Source organism: Orbicella faveolata, unplaced genomic scaffold (genome assembly GCF_042242905.1).
Source record: "Orbicella faveolata isolate gen_17 unplaced genomic scaffold, um_ofav_v1 contig_36, whole genome shotgun sequence".
NCBI classification, from domain to species: Eukaryota; Metazoa; Cnidaria; class Anthozoa; order Scleractinia; family Merulinidae; genus Orbicella; species Orbicella faveolata.
The window spans coordinates 2,300,188-2,319,294 of NW_028301565.1; the positions used below are offsets into that span (position 1 = coordinate 2,300,188).

General features: G+C 38.9%; 2 protein-coding genes across 2 annotated transcripts; both read right to left on the reverse strand.

The window, feature by feature from the left end:
• Nucleotides 1-1,781: 1,781 nt before the first annotated feature.
• On the reverse strand, nucleotides 1,782-6,217 carry LOC149101979 (scavenger receptor cysteine-rich domain-containing protein DMBT1-like). Its single transcript, XM_089275262.1, has 4 exons — nucleotides 6,211-6,217; nucleotides 4,230-4,437; nucleotides 3,182-3,444; nucleotides 1,782-2,545 (listed from the first exon to the last, which is right to left on the reverse strand). Exons 1-4 carry the CDS (start codon nucleotides 6,215-6,217, stop codon nucleotides 2,247-2,249), a joined length of 777 nt encoding a protein of 258 aa, XP_089131388.1. The 3' UTR covers nucleotides 1,782-2,246.
• Nucleotides 6,218-16,673: 10,456 nt separating this feature from the next.
• LOC149101980 (lipoxygenase homology domain-containing protein 1-like) lies at nucleotides 16,674-18,726 on the reverse strand. Its single transcript, XM_089275592.1, has 2 exons — nucleotides 18,429-18,726; nucleotides 16,674-17,514 (listed from the first exon to the last, which is right to left on the reverse strand). The coding sequence occupies exons 1-2, from the start codon at nucleotides 18,497-18,499 to the stop codon at nucleotides 17,397-17,399; spliced, it is 189 nt and encodes a 62-aa protein (XP_089131718.1). The 5' UTR covers nucleotides 18,500-18,726; the 3' UTR covers nucleotides 16,674-17,396.
• Between the last annotated feature and the right edge of the window lie 381 nt (nucleotides 18,727-19,107).

Consider the following 19,107-nt stretch of genomic DNA (forward strand, 5'->3'; position numbering starts at 1 on the left):
GGGATGACTTTCTTCTTTGCAAGTTTGCTTTGTTTTTTTTATTTTCGGTCGATTTGGCTACCCTGAATTAAAGAAACAATAACAAATAAACACTCCAGAAGGGGACACCCATATCACTAGGGATTTGGGTATCCCTTACAATTTAGCATTTCTAGTCCTTTTCTCTGTTGATTGACTTTCGACTTGGCAAGTTTGCTTTGCCTTTCTATCTTCGGTCGATTTGGCTACCCTGAATTAAAGAAATGATTGCAAGCCAACACTTCAGAAGGGGATACCCAAATCACTAGGGATTTGGGTATCCTACTTTTACTTGTTTCCCCTGTCCAAAGATTTAAGTCTTGTCCACTTTATTTATACTTATTTTGGATTTCTTCCCAAAACAAAGGGAAAAAAAACCTCGTTAAATGGCATAGAGAACTGTTCGCCGGCAAAATCTAATGGGAGGGATGGTCAAGGAAAGAACGATAAATAAACAAGTCTAAGACAATTTATTTCAGACAGGTAGCATACACAGAGGTCAGACGTCACAGCTTAAGACTAGTGTGCATATTGCGTGACGGCCGTATCTCAGTGTGTTCGTTCGCATATTGATTAAATTTAATTGTCGAACTATACGAGATTTAGAATGTGCCTTTCGTGTTTAAAATAACGGCATTGCAAGGGTTATCGATAGGCACCAAGCGCATGTTCATACAAGGCACTTTGGCGCGCGAATTCGGTTTTGTATGTCGTTATACTGCGGTCTCGGATCAGACAGTCTGTTATAAATTGCCACTATTTTCAGGGACGGATTGTCTTTATATCAAGTAAAATAACGCTTTAATTTATTGAGACAAAGCTTAGTAAGAAGATAATTGGGCTTTGACAGACTTGTGGATGATTTCACTTGCCCCAGTTTTTAGCTTTCAGTGTTTTGGGTATCCCCAGTGGGGATACCCAAAACACTAGGGATTTGGGTACGGGGGTACCCAAAACTCACGGATACCCAAATCACTGTGACAGGGGCCCTAGAGATTTAGAGCATTTTTCGGAAGGCGATATTTAGAGGAAAGCTATTTTTGAGAGTTTTCCAGTGCCTCACTCAGTGTTAGTCCCAATCCTCGCGTAAAGAAGAAAAGAGGAGGAGTTCCGATTTTTCTTATGAATCAGAAATAACTTAGCCTTCTTTATAATCGTACGAATGGAATTGTTGTTTACACGTAAAAGAGTAAAGCTACTATTAGAAAGTTTGTTAACACGGGTGTTTATTGCCTCATAACGTTCATGCTAATATGAGTTTCATGAAACCTACACGTAGCATTAAGCACCTAGACGTTCTTAATCTATTGACACTGATTAGCATTTTCAGATTTAGATACCTTTTAAGTTTCAGGGATTTTTTTTCGATTCCAGGGCTCGTCAATGAAACAAAAATGTGCAAAAACCTTATCCTTAGGAGGTCTGGTTTTCAAAATATGACGGCTAGAAACCTTTCTTAGCGAGAAATTCATGACCAATTACTAGTTAAGAAGGACCCCCCTCGCCCCCTCAGGTGAACATTTATAAAAACAAAATGTACCTATCGATGGAAAGCATATGTTTTACAGGAGTATAGCAAAAATCTTCCTCTCTCTAGGACGTTAACTAACCATCTTGCCCTTTGCGTACTTAGGCAAAAGTACCCTAACTGCTCTGTTTTGATTTTTTGGTTTTGTCCTTTTACCCTTCTTAGATATTTAGTTTCTTTAACTATTTTTTTAGCTTTTCATTATTTCCCTATGTATCCTCTTAAGAACATAAAATAAAATTGAAAACCTCTGATTTTATTGTCATTGAAAAATAAAGATACATGAATTGAACATCAACATTCTCAAAGCAGAAAGTGAAACACAACATGATACTAAGCCGAGCACTGCCGCTGGTCACCTCCTTCCGGCTTTCTCCTCCAATATAATTATATATGCAAGTTAACCAATATTTTGAATGATATTTGTTCTTGAATGTACGCAAAATATGTTGTTGTATGCAGCATTTAGTCGGCATATCTCCCTAAGGGGAACAGTATAAGAGGTCCTTTTCAATAGTACCCACATCCTCGGAGACTCGGAGGCTACTAGGCAGGACGATGCGATATTTTCGGGCGAACGTTTTCTTCAAGAGCAGACAAGCGCTTGTCTGCTCTTGAAATATACTTTCGCCCGAAAATATCGCATCGTCCCGGCTAGTAGCCCCTGGGTCTCCTGGGATGTAGCTCCCATTGCATTGTTCTAAACGGTTGTCCAATCCATGTTGAGAAACAATTTTCTTCCTTCTAATACCGAGCAGCTGTCAGTTTCATCAGACAGTTGAGGCTCCTGGGTTTTGCTGCTTTCTTCGAATACCGCAGTGTCATCAACTTGATCGAAACCTCTCTCATGATCAGATAGTCCTTCTTCATTGTCCAATAAAGTGTCTCTTCCTTTTAGCCTTCGGCGACGTTTGCAGTAGAAAGTAAGGATGCTGACAGCAATGAGTAGAAGAAATATAGCTCCACTTGTTACAATAGCTAGGTCCGGCATTCTCGGGCCTGTGTTCAACAGAGAAAAAAGCGTTTTAACCTTCAAAAGAGCGAGGACATTTCCAATTTAATTTAATTTAATTTCATCCATTTTCACTGCATAAATCATAAGCAATAAGAAAACATACAAGCAATAAATTATATATTATTGAAAAGAAGAAAAGCAGCGAGGAAGGACCAGAAAGGAACCGTGATTAGAAATTAGAAATAATTTCTTACCATTAAATCAAACTGGTTCATGAATGAATTCATAAATGAGGTCAGAGAATTTGACTTGGCCTACTAGGAAAATGGCATTTTAAAGTTTTTAGTAGGTTTTCTTTTTATTATCGTGTTGTCATTATTAAAACTAGTGCAATTTATGATTCTGGTCTAAACGGTTGTTTCAGTATCAATTAAGATAGCACTTATTGAAACGAAGAGATTCCGAGGAAAAAGTATACTTAAAAATAGTCCGATCTATGAAAATGCTGCTTTATAAACAAGCGCAATATACCTATCGGTGTCATATGCCCTTGTCCAAGCACCGTTCTTAATTCTAACCACTAAACCTTATTTTAGTTCTTTCTCTAAACCGAAGCTATATTTTCCTTTCTTCCGTTTAGTAACATTCCTAGTGCAACTACTGTCTTTTAGTACCCTAACCTTGGGCCTTTTCATTGATGGTTAAAGGTCCAGCGTGTAATACCATCGTGACGTACTGTTCACTTTTTATTTTCTTGCTGACTCCACTGCAACCGATTCTACACAGGGATAGTCGGTCATCTTTCGGGCAGAGCAGAAATCTACAATGCACATAGAGTGTTCTGGACTTCTCGCTGCTGGATCCAGACACCCTGTAACTAATTGTCTGTGACGGGGATCTTGATTTAAACATGTAACCACACAATCCTGGTTTTCTTACGCAGCTGAAAGTCCAACAAAAGGTATATATCCGTGTAGCAGCTTTGAAATGGTAGAATTTACCGTCAAGAACTGATCTATTTTTTTGCATATGTTTTACTTCTCGTCTTTGCTATTAAAGACCATTAGTGACCAATGTTGGAATAGCAGATGAGTCTGTACCAAAGATCAAATGCAACTGTTTTTTCTTTTTGTTTTGTTTTTTTGTTTTTTCACTTTTTTCTTCAGCAAACCTGCGGGAGGCTGAAATAACAATGGAACGATATGACGAGGATTTCTCTTCAATGATACTCTCTTGGAGCAAATCCGTTGCAGGAGTTAATTAAACGAGTAAAGTGTTACAATTCGGAACTTTGCATTTCAATACTTGGGGCTAGGGAACTCCCGTATGAAAGCAGTGGGAGATAACGTCATATCTAACAGGGCGTTAAAATTTCTTAGTTTGGTAATATAATTGTGCTTTTACTGAATCTATAATGATCACAATTAGATGTATCCCGGCATTTTTTAGGGTGCTAAGGTATCAACAGACACCACCCTGTCAATAGCAACATGTCAGCAAAATTTTTGACTCTTAGTGATAAAAGTGAGTTCGAATCAAGTCCACAAAACGCGATTCTGGTATCCTTAACTGGATTTCCTTTCAAAGTTTTCAACGACCACCCCCATCAACTTTGTATGGGGGTCCCTTCCCAGGAGAAAAGTGAGGTAAACGAGGCCGAGGGTTTGCAACACAAGTAGAATTAAGTTGATATTTGTGTCTATAATAAAGTAATAGAGTCAATCTTACCCGTTCTCTATTAGCGTAACACCGTCCTTACTATAGAAGTTATCGTCCGGTGAAGCGCGGCAATCTTCGACCGCGATAAGCCTTTCTACAAGCCCCTGCCCTCTGCCGTTTGTTGATACCTGAGCTGTAAAGGAGACTTCTTCTCCTTTGTTCACAGTCTTTGTTTTTAAAGCCTGGAATGTTACCTTTGGAGGTTTAGCCTTCTTCGCTGAAAGAAAAAGAATAGGTTATTAGACCTACAATTACACTGTTTTTAATTTCCAAAGAATATTAACCGACTGTGAAAGTTGAACATCGTTTTGAAATTTTTGCTAGCGTTTGAGAATTTGATGATGCGTTGGTACAGTTATATTAAAGGGAGTTTCCTTTATTTTTGTACCATCTTACAATGTTACAAGGAGAACTTCTAGAACGCACAAATGAAATTATGTTCATTTATTTCGCTCTCTTGTAAAGATGGTCGCCATTTTGCCGTCGTGGGAAACACACCAACAGGATAGATGATACGGCTTACGTCCTATAATTATATAATTTTCCATATTACTTATTTAGCACCTCATCGTACTTGATACATAGATAACTAGCTGCCGGTGGTTTGAGAAATGGTCTCTTCTCTATCGTTGCAAAAGCAAGCCAAGACGAGATATTTTAACAGTGTCCAATTCTTCTCTCAACTCAGAAAAACGAGTGAAGGTGAATTGTTCCTGTAGACTCGATACAATCCCGGAGGGTGACTGGGTGACGGACCAGAACCCCATTTAGCAGAGAACTGAGTTGTGCGTCGCTCCTTTAGAAGGACTAGGTCGTCAATATCAAGATTCCTCTGAGACGCACGTGCAGGGAATTATGGAAGTTTTCTTCAACACCGTGCTAAGTTGTGGTCATGTTATATTGACTTACATGATTCTCTGAAGGATCTGGCTAAAAGCGTCCTGATTTTGCAGTTAAAGGCGTGGCCAACAGTGTTGTTTACTTGTTTATCAATCACTTAAGAAAATGTGAAGCTGCACCCGCCCAACTAGAAGATCGATAAATTTTTCGAACAGTGTGTTAGCTAAATGTGCTTGATTATTTGGGTGGTTGTGTAAAATTTAATCAGGAGCCATTGTGGCTCCTGATTTAACTTGTTTTTTTTTTTTAAGTACATGGTTTGATCGTCGTCCCTCCTCGGCCATGTAGTTACCTTCTCTGGGAAAAGCTCTGAAGATGTTTTTGTAATATAAAACTGAATAACTAAAAGTAAGACATAGAGATATTTTATATGATCATAGAATTTTTTATTAGATTTCAAACATCGCTTAAAAATTAATTCCATTTCAGTCAATATAGAGTACAGATTTCTTTCCTGTATTGATCTGAATCCATAGCAGTACAAGAAGTAGACGTTTTCGGGGCCTGGGCGACAATAAACTGGCATTAGCCCCTAGTGCTAGTTTGTTATCGAAAATGCCTTCGTCACTAGCTACAACAAAACCTCTAAAATCGACATCAGTTCGTTATGTTAGGGCCATAGACAGGTGAAAACCAGTCCAGGAGCCAGAGTGTATGTGCTGAGCGTTTCCCTGTCGCCTCCGGATCGACATCACTGGTACTTCCGCTCTTCAGGGCTGAAGTCTAGTGACGTCAGATCCGGGAGGCTGTTGATTCGAGCCTCAGTTCCATGCTCTTCAGCATGGAAGCTCTTCTTGTGTAGTCCAAGAGAGCATAAAGGGTGAGACAGTTAATCCTCCATATTGGCTTTATTCCCAAGGTAATTCCTCTAAAGTTATTTTTTAGACCACTCCTAGATTTGGAAATCTCAGGAGGGCTTGACACGAGCAGTTGATCACGTGAACAGCAAAAGCGGCTCAACTCTGTTTTCATCCTCCAAGAGAACATCCGCGCAACGAGCGTGATAATGTTCTCCTCGGAAGAACTGGCACCCATGTCCTTAAATAACTTGAGAAGGATTTCCTTGGAAATAAGGGATCAACTCTCTCACCCTTCATCAGTACTTATGCAGTGTCATTATCTCAGCTCAACACATACATCGTTAAACATATTTTCACTGTCTGCCAAAGAAAGTTTTTAGTCTTTTCCAAAACTATATCCAGGCTAAGCAAAGGTTCACAGAGTTTGACAAAACAAACTCAGCTATCAAAAGACATTGTTTAAATTCCAGCGTACGGAAAAACCTGGCACGATTCCTCTTCGCTCTGCTCATCGAGCTCAATATCTAGAGGGTCGTCCGTCCAGGAGCCAATAGAACTCGTAGAGCTGCATACTTCCAAAGATTCCACTGCCTCAGGTTCTTCATTGAAGGGTATTTTAGCTGGGCTTCCACAAGGGACATTCACGGGTGAATTTTCTTCGTACGACGTCGATGACATGCTTCGACAGGGCTGTACAATAATAAGCCTTCCCTTTGTAATGCCAGGCTGGATAAACGGGCTTGGTGTTCTGGTCTTCTGGTTTTGATCAAACGGCTCACAGCTGCCACTGAAATACTCTTCAAAGATTGAGCTACTGCTTAAGGTTCCCACGTAACTTTCAGACAAGCAGGAGCTATCTGAAGGCTGGCTTGCACGAGATGAATGATGTGAGCCTTCTTGTGATGCGTTAATGCAACCTGCGTCTCCTGCACTGCCACTATCACAAGGTGATACGCGATTTGTCCTTCTCCGACTCCAGACCCTGGAGGTTGTCGCTGAAGCGCTCTTGTTTCTTCGCGATCTCTTCGGCGCTACGCTTGCGCTCTTCAAAGACTTGTTTGTTGAAAGACTTGTACTTTCTTCCCCAACAATTGGAGGAATTTCAGGAATACTCTGTTTTTGCTGCAAACATGCTGCGAAACAATTTCCCATGTTGACAATTTTCAAACAACGTATTTACGAACGTTAGTTTACAACTGAAGTTTCTTCAACTGACGCTGTGTTAAGTCACAATTGTTATGTAAGCAAAGATTTGACGTAGAAATTAGAAAAAGCGCACGAAGCGATCGAGAGCGCGTGCACAAAATCAATTTATCAGCCTGTCGGGGGGGGGGGGCAACATTAAAGAAAACAATTTTCGATAATTTTCAAATACTGTAAGGAAAAAAGAAAAAAGCACGTGGAAAAATGATACATTTTCACTAAAAGACCGCATTATTTTTTATGAGAGAGATTTGAGAGACTGGACTAGCCTTATGGTGGAAAATGCAGGTGATTTTCCAACGTGACAACATCCATGGCAACTATTTTTGGAATTTGTTTTCAGTATCTCTTTTTAGGACCCTGTAAAAACACTGTAAATAAAAAAGTAGTCATAGTACGCCATGAATGTCAGGAATAGAAACAGTGGTAAATGTCTTAATTAAATGTAACAATTTGCCTTGAAATTTGAGAAGACTTGCAACAGGACAAAATATTGCTTCATCTAAAGCTTTGCCATCCAGCATGGCTTTTTCGAACTTTCAAACCGCCAGAAGATCACCAACGATATCAAAACACGTAATGGCAAAGTCATTTATTTTTGTTATCCCACTATCGATTTGATGCTTGCTAAGTTTTTGTTTTGTTCAACGACTATTTCTGTTTTCTTTCACGGCCTGTTCGTTTTAAGATGGACAAGGGTTCTGCAAAAGGCCCATAAAATAAATGTTGTTGTTGCTTTATTTGACAATAACTCACCTTCATGTGCAAGGAGCGGCATCGTTTGTAGCTTTGATTCCGGTTTAGCATAAACCTCTTCGCTTCCAACTTTGGGCAAATTTTTACCAAATTCCGAAGTCGTTTTGTTTTTCATTGCTAGTGCAGAAGGCTGTTTGCATTCCACAGCAAAGGTTGTAGTTATGTTCTTTAAGCTGCAATTTTTTGGGTTATTGAGATATCCATGTACCAAATTTGCGTAGATATATGAGCCATTGAAACTTCGCTTGATTGTTCCGCAATCACTCAGTCCAGTTTGTAAAATAATATGACTGTGGTTAAGCCGGTGTCCAGTGCATGAGTTGTTGTTAAGGTGGAAGGAGCTGTGATTGAAGCTTGGAAGATGTTTCTTTGTTAACAAAATGGTTATGCCGTTTCCAAAGCATTGAATATTTATAGATCTGTTCATGGTGAGTTCCTCGTAACCTGGTATAAGAAATTTAGCAATAAAGCACAGTCACGAATAAACGCTGGTTTCCAACATTAGTGAAATTAGTAGAGTAGGTAAAGACTTTTAGGGTTTTTTTCTTTCGGGGGTTTCTAAATAAGGGATATATGTTTAGGTCAAAACTAACGGGATAACTATTTTGAGGATATTTGGGGAGGGGCTACTGGAACACAGTAAAAAAAACCGCGTGTAAAAACCTTAATTTTTTGAAATCAGGCAAAATAGGCTCTTGTAGTTTGAGGAAGTAATTGGCAATTTAGGCCAAGTAGGTTCTTAATTTTTATGAAGACGATCACTATGCTCCTGAGGCGATATAGTTGTTGATTACCAGAAAAAATAAATAAACTTGGGTTTGGTGCTTGAATATGCAGTATTTATTGATCACAACTGTATTGCGCATTTTCTTGCAGAAATTTGCAATTTCAAAGTCACACTACTCACTTGGATAAAATGTTTATCATAATTTAACTGTAACCCACAAATAAGAACCTGCTTGTTGCTTGGCTAAACAGGTTCTTATATTTCCTAAACCACTAGGTTCTTACAAGCAGGTTTTTACTTTATGAGATATTCAGAAGAGATCTTTCAGATTCAGTTAAATTTGTAAAATTCAGTTGAATTCTTTTCAAAGTTTTAAACCACACAAAGTTCTTGTTCCCAGACCATGCCCCGTCCGCCTCAACGGCTGAACAACAATATAAAGCATCGCAGGCTCGAATGCGTTTCAGAGCTATTTGTCTCAGTTTTATAACAAAGATAGATTCGCTTTGCCCATCTAGAAATAATTCAAGTGGAATGAAAGAACAGCTGAATAAATAAGCAACTAAATGACAACTAGATCTCCCGAGACAGATCACAGATACAACACTCGCTCTTTCAAACTCAGTCAATTTGTACATTTCCAAACACATAAATTTGAAATTTAGCTTTGAACTTTCCGTCTTTAGATTACTTTATTAAACTTACCTTCTGCAGTTGCAAATGTCCGGATTCTTAAAACACAGCAAATTAAAATCATTAAAAGCGCTGGAAACGAATCAACCATAGTCTTCAAGTGTCATCATTACTTCAATTCGCTATTTTCCAAATTTGCATTTTTAAGTAACGAAATCTTGACGTCCCGGTCAGTAATATTCCCAAGGCACAACAAGTTATTTATTCCACGTGCTGAGGTCGCAACACAATGAAAAGCTCGCTTTTTATGCATTGCCTGTTTTGAGGGACGTTACTGAATGTTTTCTGACAAACAGCTAATCAATATTTGAAATTGCTGTCACTTTGTTGTTCAAAGGTAAATTGCAACGTTCTTTTAATGGCCAAAAGTAAAAGTGAAGAAACTAAATTCCGAGCAGCGTTGTTCATAAGGTATCTATATTAGAGTATAAGTAAGCTATTTCCATTCGACGCGGTTAGGTAACAGCTCTTGCAAGGTCTTACATTACTAGCTCGATATGTTGAGAGAACAATGATAGGAACAATGCCTCTATAGCCCCCCCCCCCCCCCAAAAAAAAAAATAACAGCTCCCGCACTATGATGACAAATGGAATTACAAGCTTACGAAGGCTGTTATACTCCTGATTTTACGGCTAAGGGACAGAGAGTGGCGCGGGCTTTCTCTAATGTTGAAATTTCTTTCAAACTTACAACTTTTCTTCATCTTTACCGGGAATTATTTGGTCGTCAGGCTTTTGATCACGTGATTCGGCGTTTCGATGACCATACTGTTTGAATTGTCCTGATGCACTTCTGTTTCGTTTTCCTTGTTAATTTTGTTGTTGTTGTTGTCGTTAGATTTTCAGTTTAAGGACAATTTGTCAACTAACGTCTAATACCTTTTTACCGTTCAGTTATACAACCCCGGTATCATGATTTTACACTTTTTGTCGTAGGTTTTCTGACACCACAAAAATAACTATGAAAAATAGGGGGAAAAGACAGAAAGAAAAAACCCAGTGAATATCGTTTGGAATTGTTATCCCTGCATTTGCACGATTTACTAACTAGACAAACAATTACCTCAATTTGATGCAAAATATCCACGAATACTTGACTGAAGACGTTTCTGTTTTTTTCCTAGGTAGTGGATCTCAAGGGAAAATCTGAAATTCGAGGAACAAATCATAACTAAGGACAAAAGTCCTTTCATATTTTTAAGTTAATGTAGGAAGTTACGTTTATTAACCCTCAAATATATTTTTTACACGAACACGGTCACTCTGTAGAGCAGAGTTCGGTCAAGCTGTTCAAATTGATTTTCTTCTTGTTAGCCCCAACAATCATATAGTTGTATTATGGTTGGAAATTTATGTTAGAGGACACAGAACAGGAGAGCGAGTGAAAACTCTGGTATATCACTAAGGCCTAGTCCACACGTATCCGGATATTTTTGAATCCGCAACTTTTTCTTTCCGGATACGGCTTCCATTCACACTCATGCGGCGAATTCGGTAGCGAATACGGATATTTTCGCTACGGGTGGACGAGGAAAGCTTTTGAATCCGGGAAGAAAAATTTGCGGATTCAAAAATATCCGGATACGTGTGGACGGTACCTTAGCTGGTTTATATCTCGGAATTTCCCGGCATCACATATTGAATCACGCGGCGCACAAGTCCTGATCAGTCACATGCGATAAATATGGATCCGATGGATTGTGCCGTTTATATATGAATCTTTTATGGCCACATCACAATGAGCGCTAGACATCACACGCCCAAGTGTTATTAGGCCTGGCCTTATTCACATCAAGCTGAGGTTATGCTGACATCAATCACTGAGTGACGTCATGAGCGTTGTTTCCTTGTTAGGATTAACAATGCAATCAGAGCTTCCAGAAACAATTTTTAAAAATTTCTCCTCAGACAGCTGAATGTACTTCAAATTAATTAAGTCTAATCCCAACACCATACAATTACAACTCGTTGGGTAAAACCGATCTCTACGCTTGCATTACACCACAAAAAGAGTCTACTCTATAATAGGTATTGAAGTCTTTCTGCAGGTAAACTTAACAAAACGTTAATAATTATAAACAAATGATTGCCACGAGACAATATTCTAGAGTCAAGTTCGAGCTCTTCAGCGAATTCTACTCGCAAGTTCACGCATTCCCGGGCCCTTCCTCACCCGTTTGGAGGATAGATGTAATAACCATTTTGCGCATTCAACATAGTGATAGATTACGAGCGGACGCCCATTTTCTTAATTCGTAGAATTATACTTGTACGCTAATGCAAATACTGCAATCTGATCGACTGAGCTACTCTTACACTATCAGCCATTAGTAGAATTCTACTAATGTAATAATGCAAATGCTGTAATCTGATTGGCTGAGCCATTGCACACTATCAGCCACTAGTGTGCAGTAGCTTGGTTTAGTCGACAAAATTGCAACGTTTCCTCGTTTCTCCGAAGTTTTGAAAGAACCTTTACAAACAAATGGATAAACAAAATTCCTATGAAGACTAAGAGATGGGCATTTACGGTTTCTTGAATTAAAAGAGCTCGAAATTTTTGAAAGAAACTGATAAGCGCGCCTACACAACTGCAAATGTCAAATTGACAATTAATTCGGTCCGCGCGAATTCTCTAAAGCTTGAAGGTTTGTTTATTTATTTATTCATTTATTATTTTTTATTTTATTGAAATGGTAACAACATACAAAGATACACTTAACAGAAGAAAAAAAACTAAGACTACTTACAATGATTGAATTACAATAACCTAAACTCACACTAATTACAATACAGTTGCCCTACTAAACAATACAAATAAACGGTGTTAACACTTACAAATTATGATACTTATCTAAATTCTTGCATTTTAGCCGACAACGGTACTTATCATCAACTTAAACCGCATTTTGAATATATGACTTCTCTAACTGTATTGTATTATTTCACTTATTCCTTAATACTCTTAATATGGGCAACAAAAAACAGAACAAAACAACGAAAAAGAAAGAAGGGTGCTCTAGTTTGTTTACCACATATCATAACACCTCCTGTGTTGATTTAAAGGGGGGCAAGGGTGGGGGGAGGGCCATAGAGCAACATTTTTAGCAACTTAAGGTCATTCCCCAGTATTGCATTGCGCATCCCTACTGCGCATAATTTCACGCGTGATTAGCGCGCGTACATTAAAAATGGCGGCTTTTTCTTTACTGCTGGACCTCGCCATAGAGGTAAATCGTCATTTTCTCGCAAACGAGTATGGTGACCTATCATTTTTTTTTCTGTTGTTTTGAGTTGAGTAATAAATTTCTCTGTGTAAAATAAATATGGACCAATTCTCAGTTTAGAACAAAAAGCAATCGTCGGAAACGTGAATTTAGCAAGCAATCGTGACTACAATCATAGTGCTGTTATAAGGATTTATATGGGTACAAACAAGGTCCTGTTGCTCCTAAATGAACATGGGGACCCCTCATTTTTATTTCAAAATTTAAGTTTCTATAATATAAACAATCAATAGGCAAAGTTTTACAAAAATCTCAGTGCAGGTTCTATTTCAGTGGAATGACCTTAAGCAACATTTTTAGAAACTTAGCAACTTGAAGTTTAATACTAAGACCAGAAATGATTGAATCGTTATTTGAGGAAAATTTCAGTTAGAATTCTATTAAATAATTAGATTATTCGCTCTCGATTTCTATAAGGCGATAGTTGATTCGGCCCTCGGCATTAATTAGAGAGCAGTGGCTGGAGATTGTCCACACAATGACAATGTTTTATAGGTTTTCTGATGTTTCTCGGAAGATTTAGATTTATTAAAGGGTAATTCAATTTCAAGAACACCAACGAAAGGAAAGGAAAGAAAACCTTTATACGACTTTAAAAAGCCTCAAATTTTTTCAAGGAACTGATCAACTTCAATTTTCAAATAACAATTGAATCCGCGCGATTTTGCTAAAGCATAAGGTTGAATACCACGTTAACCTGTTTAGAATTGATTGAAAATCGTTATTTGAAAGATATATATAGAATTCTACTAAAACAATAGTGTTTCTGTCGAGGAACCATCGGCTGATAGTTCCCCAAGGAAATTTGCTGTTCTTAAAACAAATTTGCTAGCCGTTAAGAACATCAAATTTCAAAGGGTCAACTATATCCGGCCGATAGCTGTCTTTACTGTTCACCACTGAATTTTCTTTCTCGTGCCAGTTCAAAATTTATATTCAAAGATTAGATTATTTTCAACTTTTTAAGATGAAAGGCGTGAAAGCCAGCTGTAAAATTTGAAAAAGAAAACAGAAAAGACTCCCTAAATGCAGATCAATCAATTTTACAATTCTTTTTAACTGCAAACCCGCTTATTTACAGAAAATTTTCACGGACGAGTACTATCCATTCGGGTATTTTCCTCGAACGGGACACTATCGGCCCATAGTGTCTCTCTGCCAATGAGCACTATCGCGCCACGTGATCAATTTAAACCAATAAAAATCGGAGAAAATTTAGTGGTGAACTATCACGCCTTATATAGAAATCGAGAGCTTATAATGTAATTGCTAATTAGTTCGTCAAGCATGTCAAGGGCGATCATTTTCCTCTCGCACTTTTTCTTGCCTTACACTGAGACTACCGAGTGGCACGAAATTTTTGCAGGAATTTATATTGCGATGTTTTGCATTTTGCGGGAACAAATTTTTGCGATCGTGAAAGACTGATTTTTGTCATTTTTCTTGCTGGGTATTAATTTTCACGATTTCCAGGAAGACACGTTTAAGTGGGTGGGAGGCGCGGTGGCCTCATGGTTAGTGCGCTCCACTCAGGAGCGAGAGGGGACATTGTGTTGTGTTCTTGGGCAAGACACTTTACTCTTACAGTACCTCTCTCCACTAAGGTGTATTAAAAGGTACCGGCGAATTTAATGTTGGGGGTAACCCTGCGATGGACTAGCATCCCATCCAGGGGGGAGTAGAATACTCTTAGTCACTTAATGCTACTGAAACCGGGATTAGCTCCGGCCTGATGAGCCACTTGGCTCGTATACAGACTACCTACCTACCTACGTTTAATTGAAATAACAACATTTTCGTTTTTTGTTAAGCTACATGCAATCCAACAGCGAAAAGATCATGAAATTACTGTTGTATAAAATACGGTAATCAATTTCAATCTTGCGCTTGTGTGGCTGATTCCTCCGGCAATGTATCAGCAAAAACTACGGTGCCACTTGATGGATATCCACCGAGAGTTGTTTTTGAACAAAAGAGACGTTTTAAATAAATGGCACCAAGATTCATGTGATGTTTGTATGTTTAATTTCGCCAGTGCAGTAAATTTTTGCTGAGAAAATATTTGCGAGAAACTTTTTTCGCGTGAACTTTCAAGGGAACTTAAAACCGAAAAAATTGCAAAAATTAGGACCCGCAAAAATTTCGTGCCACATGGTAATACAAATTGAAATAGGGTCGACTGCCGTTGTAGTCAAACTGTTCGGCGCTGAATCCTTGGTGAATGCATCATTCGGTTTTCAGTTGTGTCCACTTGTCTGGAGCAACCCAGCCATTGTATGAACACCGAATACCATACGCACTCTCCAGGCCTTCTTTAAAGCCATCCTCGCTGACGCTCCGCGCAACCGAAATCTGGAATAAAAAAGAACGGAAGTAAAGTCGATAAGCTTTGACTGATCAATACAGACAATACAAATAAACATATTCTACTAGATAAGCAGTCTCTTAATTAAACGTAACCTGAGTTAGTATAAATCTACTAGAGTTCTATCACGAATGCCGTTCTCTGATTGGCTACGCTGCTCACTGTATATTCTGTGGTAGATAGTGAGTAGAGTAGCAGTGTGCCCTTGTTAACAAAATTGCGGTCGCTTCTTGGCGTTTTCGAAGTGTTTATGAAGAGGATTTAGATAAAGTTTTGAACGACTAGTAGATTTATCCTAAAACAATTAGATTATTCGCTCTCGATTTCTTTGCGTGATAGTTGAATCGGGCTGCGCCCTCGTCAACTATCACGCGATAGAAATCGAGAGCTCATAATCTAATTGTTTAGTAGATAATGAGTAGCCTCAGCGGTGTGTGGCTGTTAACAAAATGGCCACCTCTTTGCGTGTGAATACTGTCTGTGAAGAGGAGGATTTAGATAAGACTAGTAGCTTTAGTAACTTTATACAAAAACAATTGATTTATTCGCTCTTGCTGCGCCCTGGCCAACTATCACGCGTTATAGTTCACCACCAAATTTTCTCCGATTCTTATTGGCGAAAACAAATGACATCATTGCAAAGCATGTGCACACGAGACGGTTTGGTTTTTAGTTGTGATTCTGGACCGTGCAATCAACAGTAACGTGACCTGTTTCGTAGGGATGCGAGATGACGTGCTATTGCGCCTTTGTTACATAACTGGGAGAATTATTAATTCTGTTCACGAACACCACTTTTGAATCGCGTTGGCTTGGGGATGTTTACTGTGAGAACAGCTTTAATTCATTGGCCATATTTTGACTACATTTGTCCCGGGATTTGTTGATTAGTTCCAGTGCGGGAGACAAATAGTTTAGTGAGCCTCAGCTCCTACGCAGACACTCCCCCCCCCCCCCCCTCCCCCATGAATAGTTCAGTCTGTATCCAGTCGAAATTGTTTGGAAAAGTACTCTAAAGCCATAGGAGTAAGCCTGAATCAGGAAACGGCAATATAAATGTTGTCTACTTTTAGTCATCAGCGGAAATATTAGAATCGGTCGCTGGTTGAACGGAGTTTGCTTACGATAAATCGGCATGCGATTGCAAATGTCAGCCAATATTCGTGCTTTCAGCTCAGAAAACTGTATGTAGATTTTACTTTTAGAAATTAGCTTTTGTGCTTAAACATGACCAGTAAATGTGAAAATGTTTAGCATGAAGTTTGAAGGCAAATGCAAATATTTTAGTCCTATTAAACTTGTGAGTCTACGGAAACTGCACCGTCACGCAACGTATCAACAAATCATGGTTTATAGAGGGGACCTCAACTTGCTAACCATAAATACACAGGAAAATACTGGACTTTGTCATTAGGTTATATCTATCCGTAACACTTCGGTTGTTGATATAAAAATGCTGATTTTAGCAATAGGCGGGAGTTGAAAGCAATAAAATCATTCAAGTATAAATTTTCTTCCGACAGTTGCAGGTTGCGCGGCGCGACATTGTTTACCAGAATTTTTATTTTTATTTTCGCCGAATCTCAAAAACAAGTCAAAATTCACCACAAAACAACAGCTGATAAGACTAATCACACTAATGGCCGTCCCAAAAAAACCCTCAACCTCGCGATAGTTCCCAGGGCCCTCTCTTTTGCTAGTGGAACTCCGTCTACACGCCAAGTAGAAACCACGTGACAAACACTTTGGTCTCGTACACAAATAGAGGAATAAATATCGCTGTCGCTAACAAAGTGTGGGAAATCCCATACAATGAACAATTGAAATTGTATTAAGTGGGTTTTTGTTTGTTTTCTTTTTCAAATTTTACATTTGGCTTTCACAGCTTTCATTTAAAAAAGTTGAAAATAATTCGATTTGATTTTTGACCTGGCACGCGGAAGAAAATTTAGTGGTGAACAATAAAGGCAATAGAGTGTTTATGTCTCGGAACTATCAATCTGATAGTTGCCACTTGGAAATTTGATGTTCTTAAAACTAGCATATTTGGCCTCGAAGCTTCGCTTCTCGGGGAAATATTTGTTTTAAGAACATCAAATTTCCGCCGTGCAACTGTCAGACGATTGTTCCTCGACAGAAACAGTCCATTGTTTAAATATAAGTCTCCAGCTCATAATCCACTTGTTAAATAGGCCACGTGATGATTTGGGGAATCGTAACGTTACGTTTTTCCCGTTTGGTGCTAGTCATGCATATTTTGCTTGAAACAGGGAATCATTTTTTTTTCCCAACACGATGTCCCCATTCGCGTGATTTTTTACTAGTTAAGGCTCTCTTAGTTTGGATCTTCACTTCGCTTGCAGTTCCTTGGCTACTTACACGATCTACTTCGAAAATATTAAAGCAGCTGGTACGATACCAGTCGTCTATGGACTTTCGGATTACTCAATCGTTTACCGTCTCGAGATACCAACCAGGGTACTGCCCTCTGTTGTCACGCCTAAAGCTCACACTTCGTAGCGATCCAATGTAGTCCTCGCCTTGGAAAATAAAGATGTCTTCACTGAAAAAAAGTAAATGAAATCGACCAGGTATCACATTTTACTCAAACCGGGGGTAATTAATGAGGCAGAAACTATGGGGATTGGCTGAGAGTTTCTGATCACATGTAAGCATGAGTGGAAAGCCACCGTGACTTTTGTTATACGAGTGCCATACAGAGATAAATATTCAGTGTAGTTAGACATAGATCCCGACCTATTCCACACTAATAGCCGCGTTTCGCCAGGACCAACTACGATGGGAACGATGCTTTTTTGATGAGGAGCAGAGAGCACCTAAATACAGTTTAAATGCTTAATCCTGAGCCAAATATCACGCCCTGTATATACTTTGTTTCATTGGATTTGGGAAATTTAAAGTTCAAAGGCCATATATCCATTCTCTATTTTCCAATTGCCCATTATTAACCCTAACCCTAACTACCCAAATGTTGCATAAACTATCGTTGTGAAATGCTCTTGGGAATATTCAGGACTCGCTCCCAAGGGCATCTCACCTCAATAGTTTATGCAAAATTTGGAGGGTAAACAGAGTGAATTATGGGCAATTGGAAAATAGAGAATAGATTGGATGTATCGAAAGTGTAAAAATATATTCTGGTTTGTAGCAGTCGACTACAGTGCAAGTTATTAATATGGTTATGGGAGTGAGGCGATCGGGCACTTCGCCTGACTCAACTCCTGGGAGATTGCAACAGCATAGCAAGGATACGTCATCATGCGTGCAACATGACGACTTTTTTTACTAATAATTGACGATACAACACAGCAGCAATGAAATTTTTAAATGGTCACACAGGAACCCGAATAAACGTAAACGTAATAGTTGGATAAGGTGTTGTGCACTTTCATAATTAAATTTGCTTATTGTTTAATTACACAGGTTCAGTGGTCAAAGATTGCCACACCTATTTACCTTCCTTTCTTAAAATTATCCTCTTCGTTATCAAGTCTTTTTTGTATGTATCCTGTTGTTCCGTTGATCATTATATACACGTTAGCATTTGTCTCAGCGCCCGTTTTACTTCCAGTCTTGACGACCACTTGGTACCACGTTAAATACACTAAAGGAAAGGAAGCAAAATAATGAGTCACGTAGAGAGGCAAACCGCTGATGTTCAACTGAGTTATTAATCTATTGTTTGACTCGCTATTAGCGGAGCTTCTGTGCGCCGAAGGCGCATGAGTGGTGCTCAATACCTTACAAAATTTGGTAACCCATATTGCTAAAGAATTTTGGTTGTCACTTGATTGCCCGTCCGTATTTCAGATTTACACTCAAGTTCTTTCGAATAACGTAACGTTTGCGCAACGAAACTGAGCGTGCTAACTATTGACAAGTACATACATTTGTATTTGTATTATATCGCCAGCATTGTCAGTTTACGGTCATTCGCTAATGTTGCCTGATGAATGTGGTCATTCTTGGCCATACAAAGCAGAGCCGTGGCGATACAGCGATAAGCAACATCTGAAGCCTGGATCTTCATCAAAGACATAACAGGTCCTTACGTCCGAACGCCGTTTCATGTAAAACAACGTGAAATGTTACACTCTACAAAAACGTCGTCCCAGAGCTTTTCTTAAAGAAATTA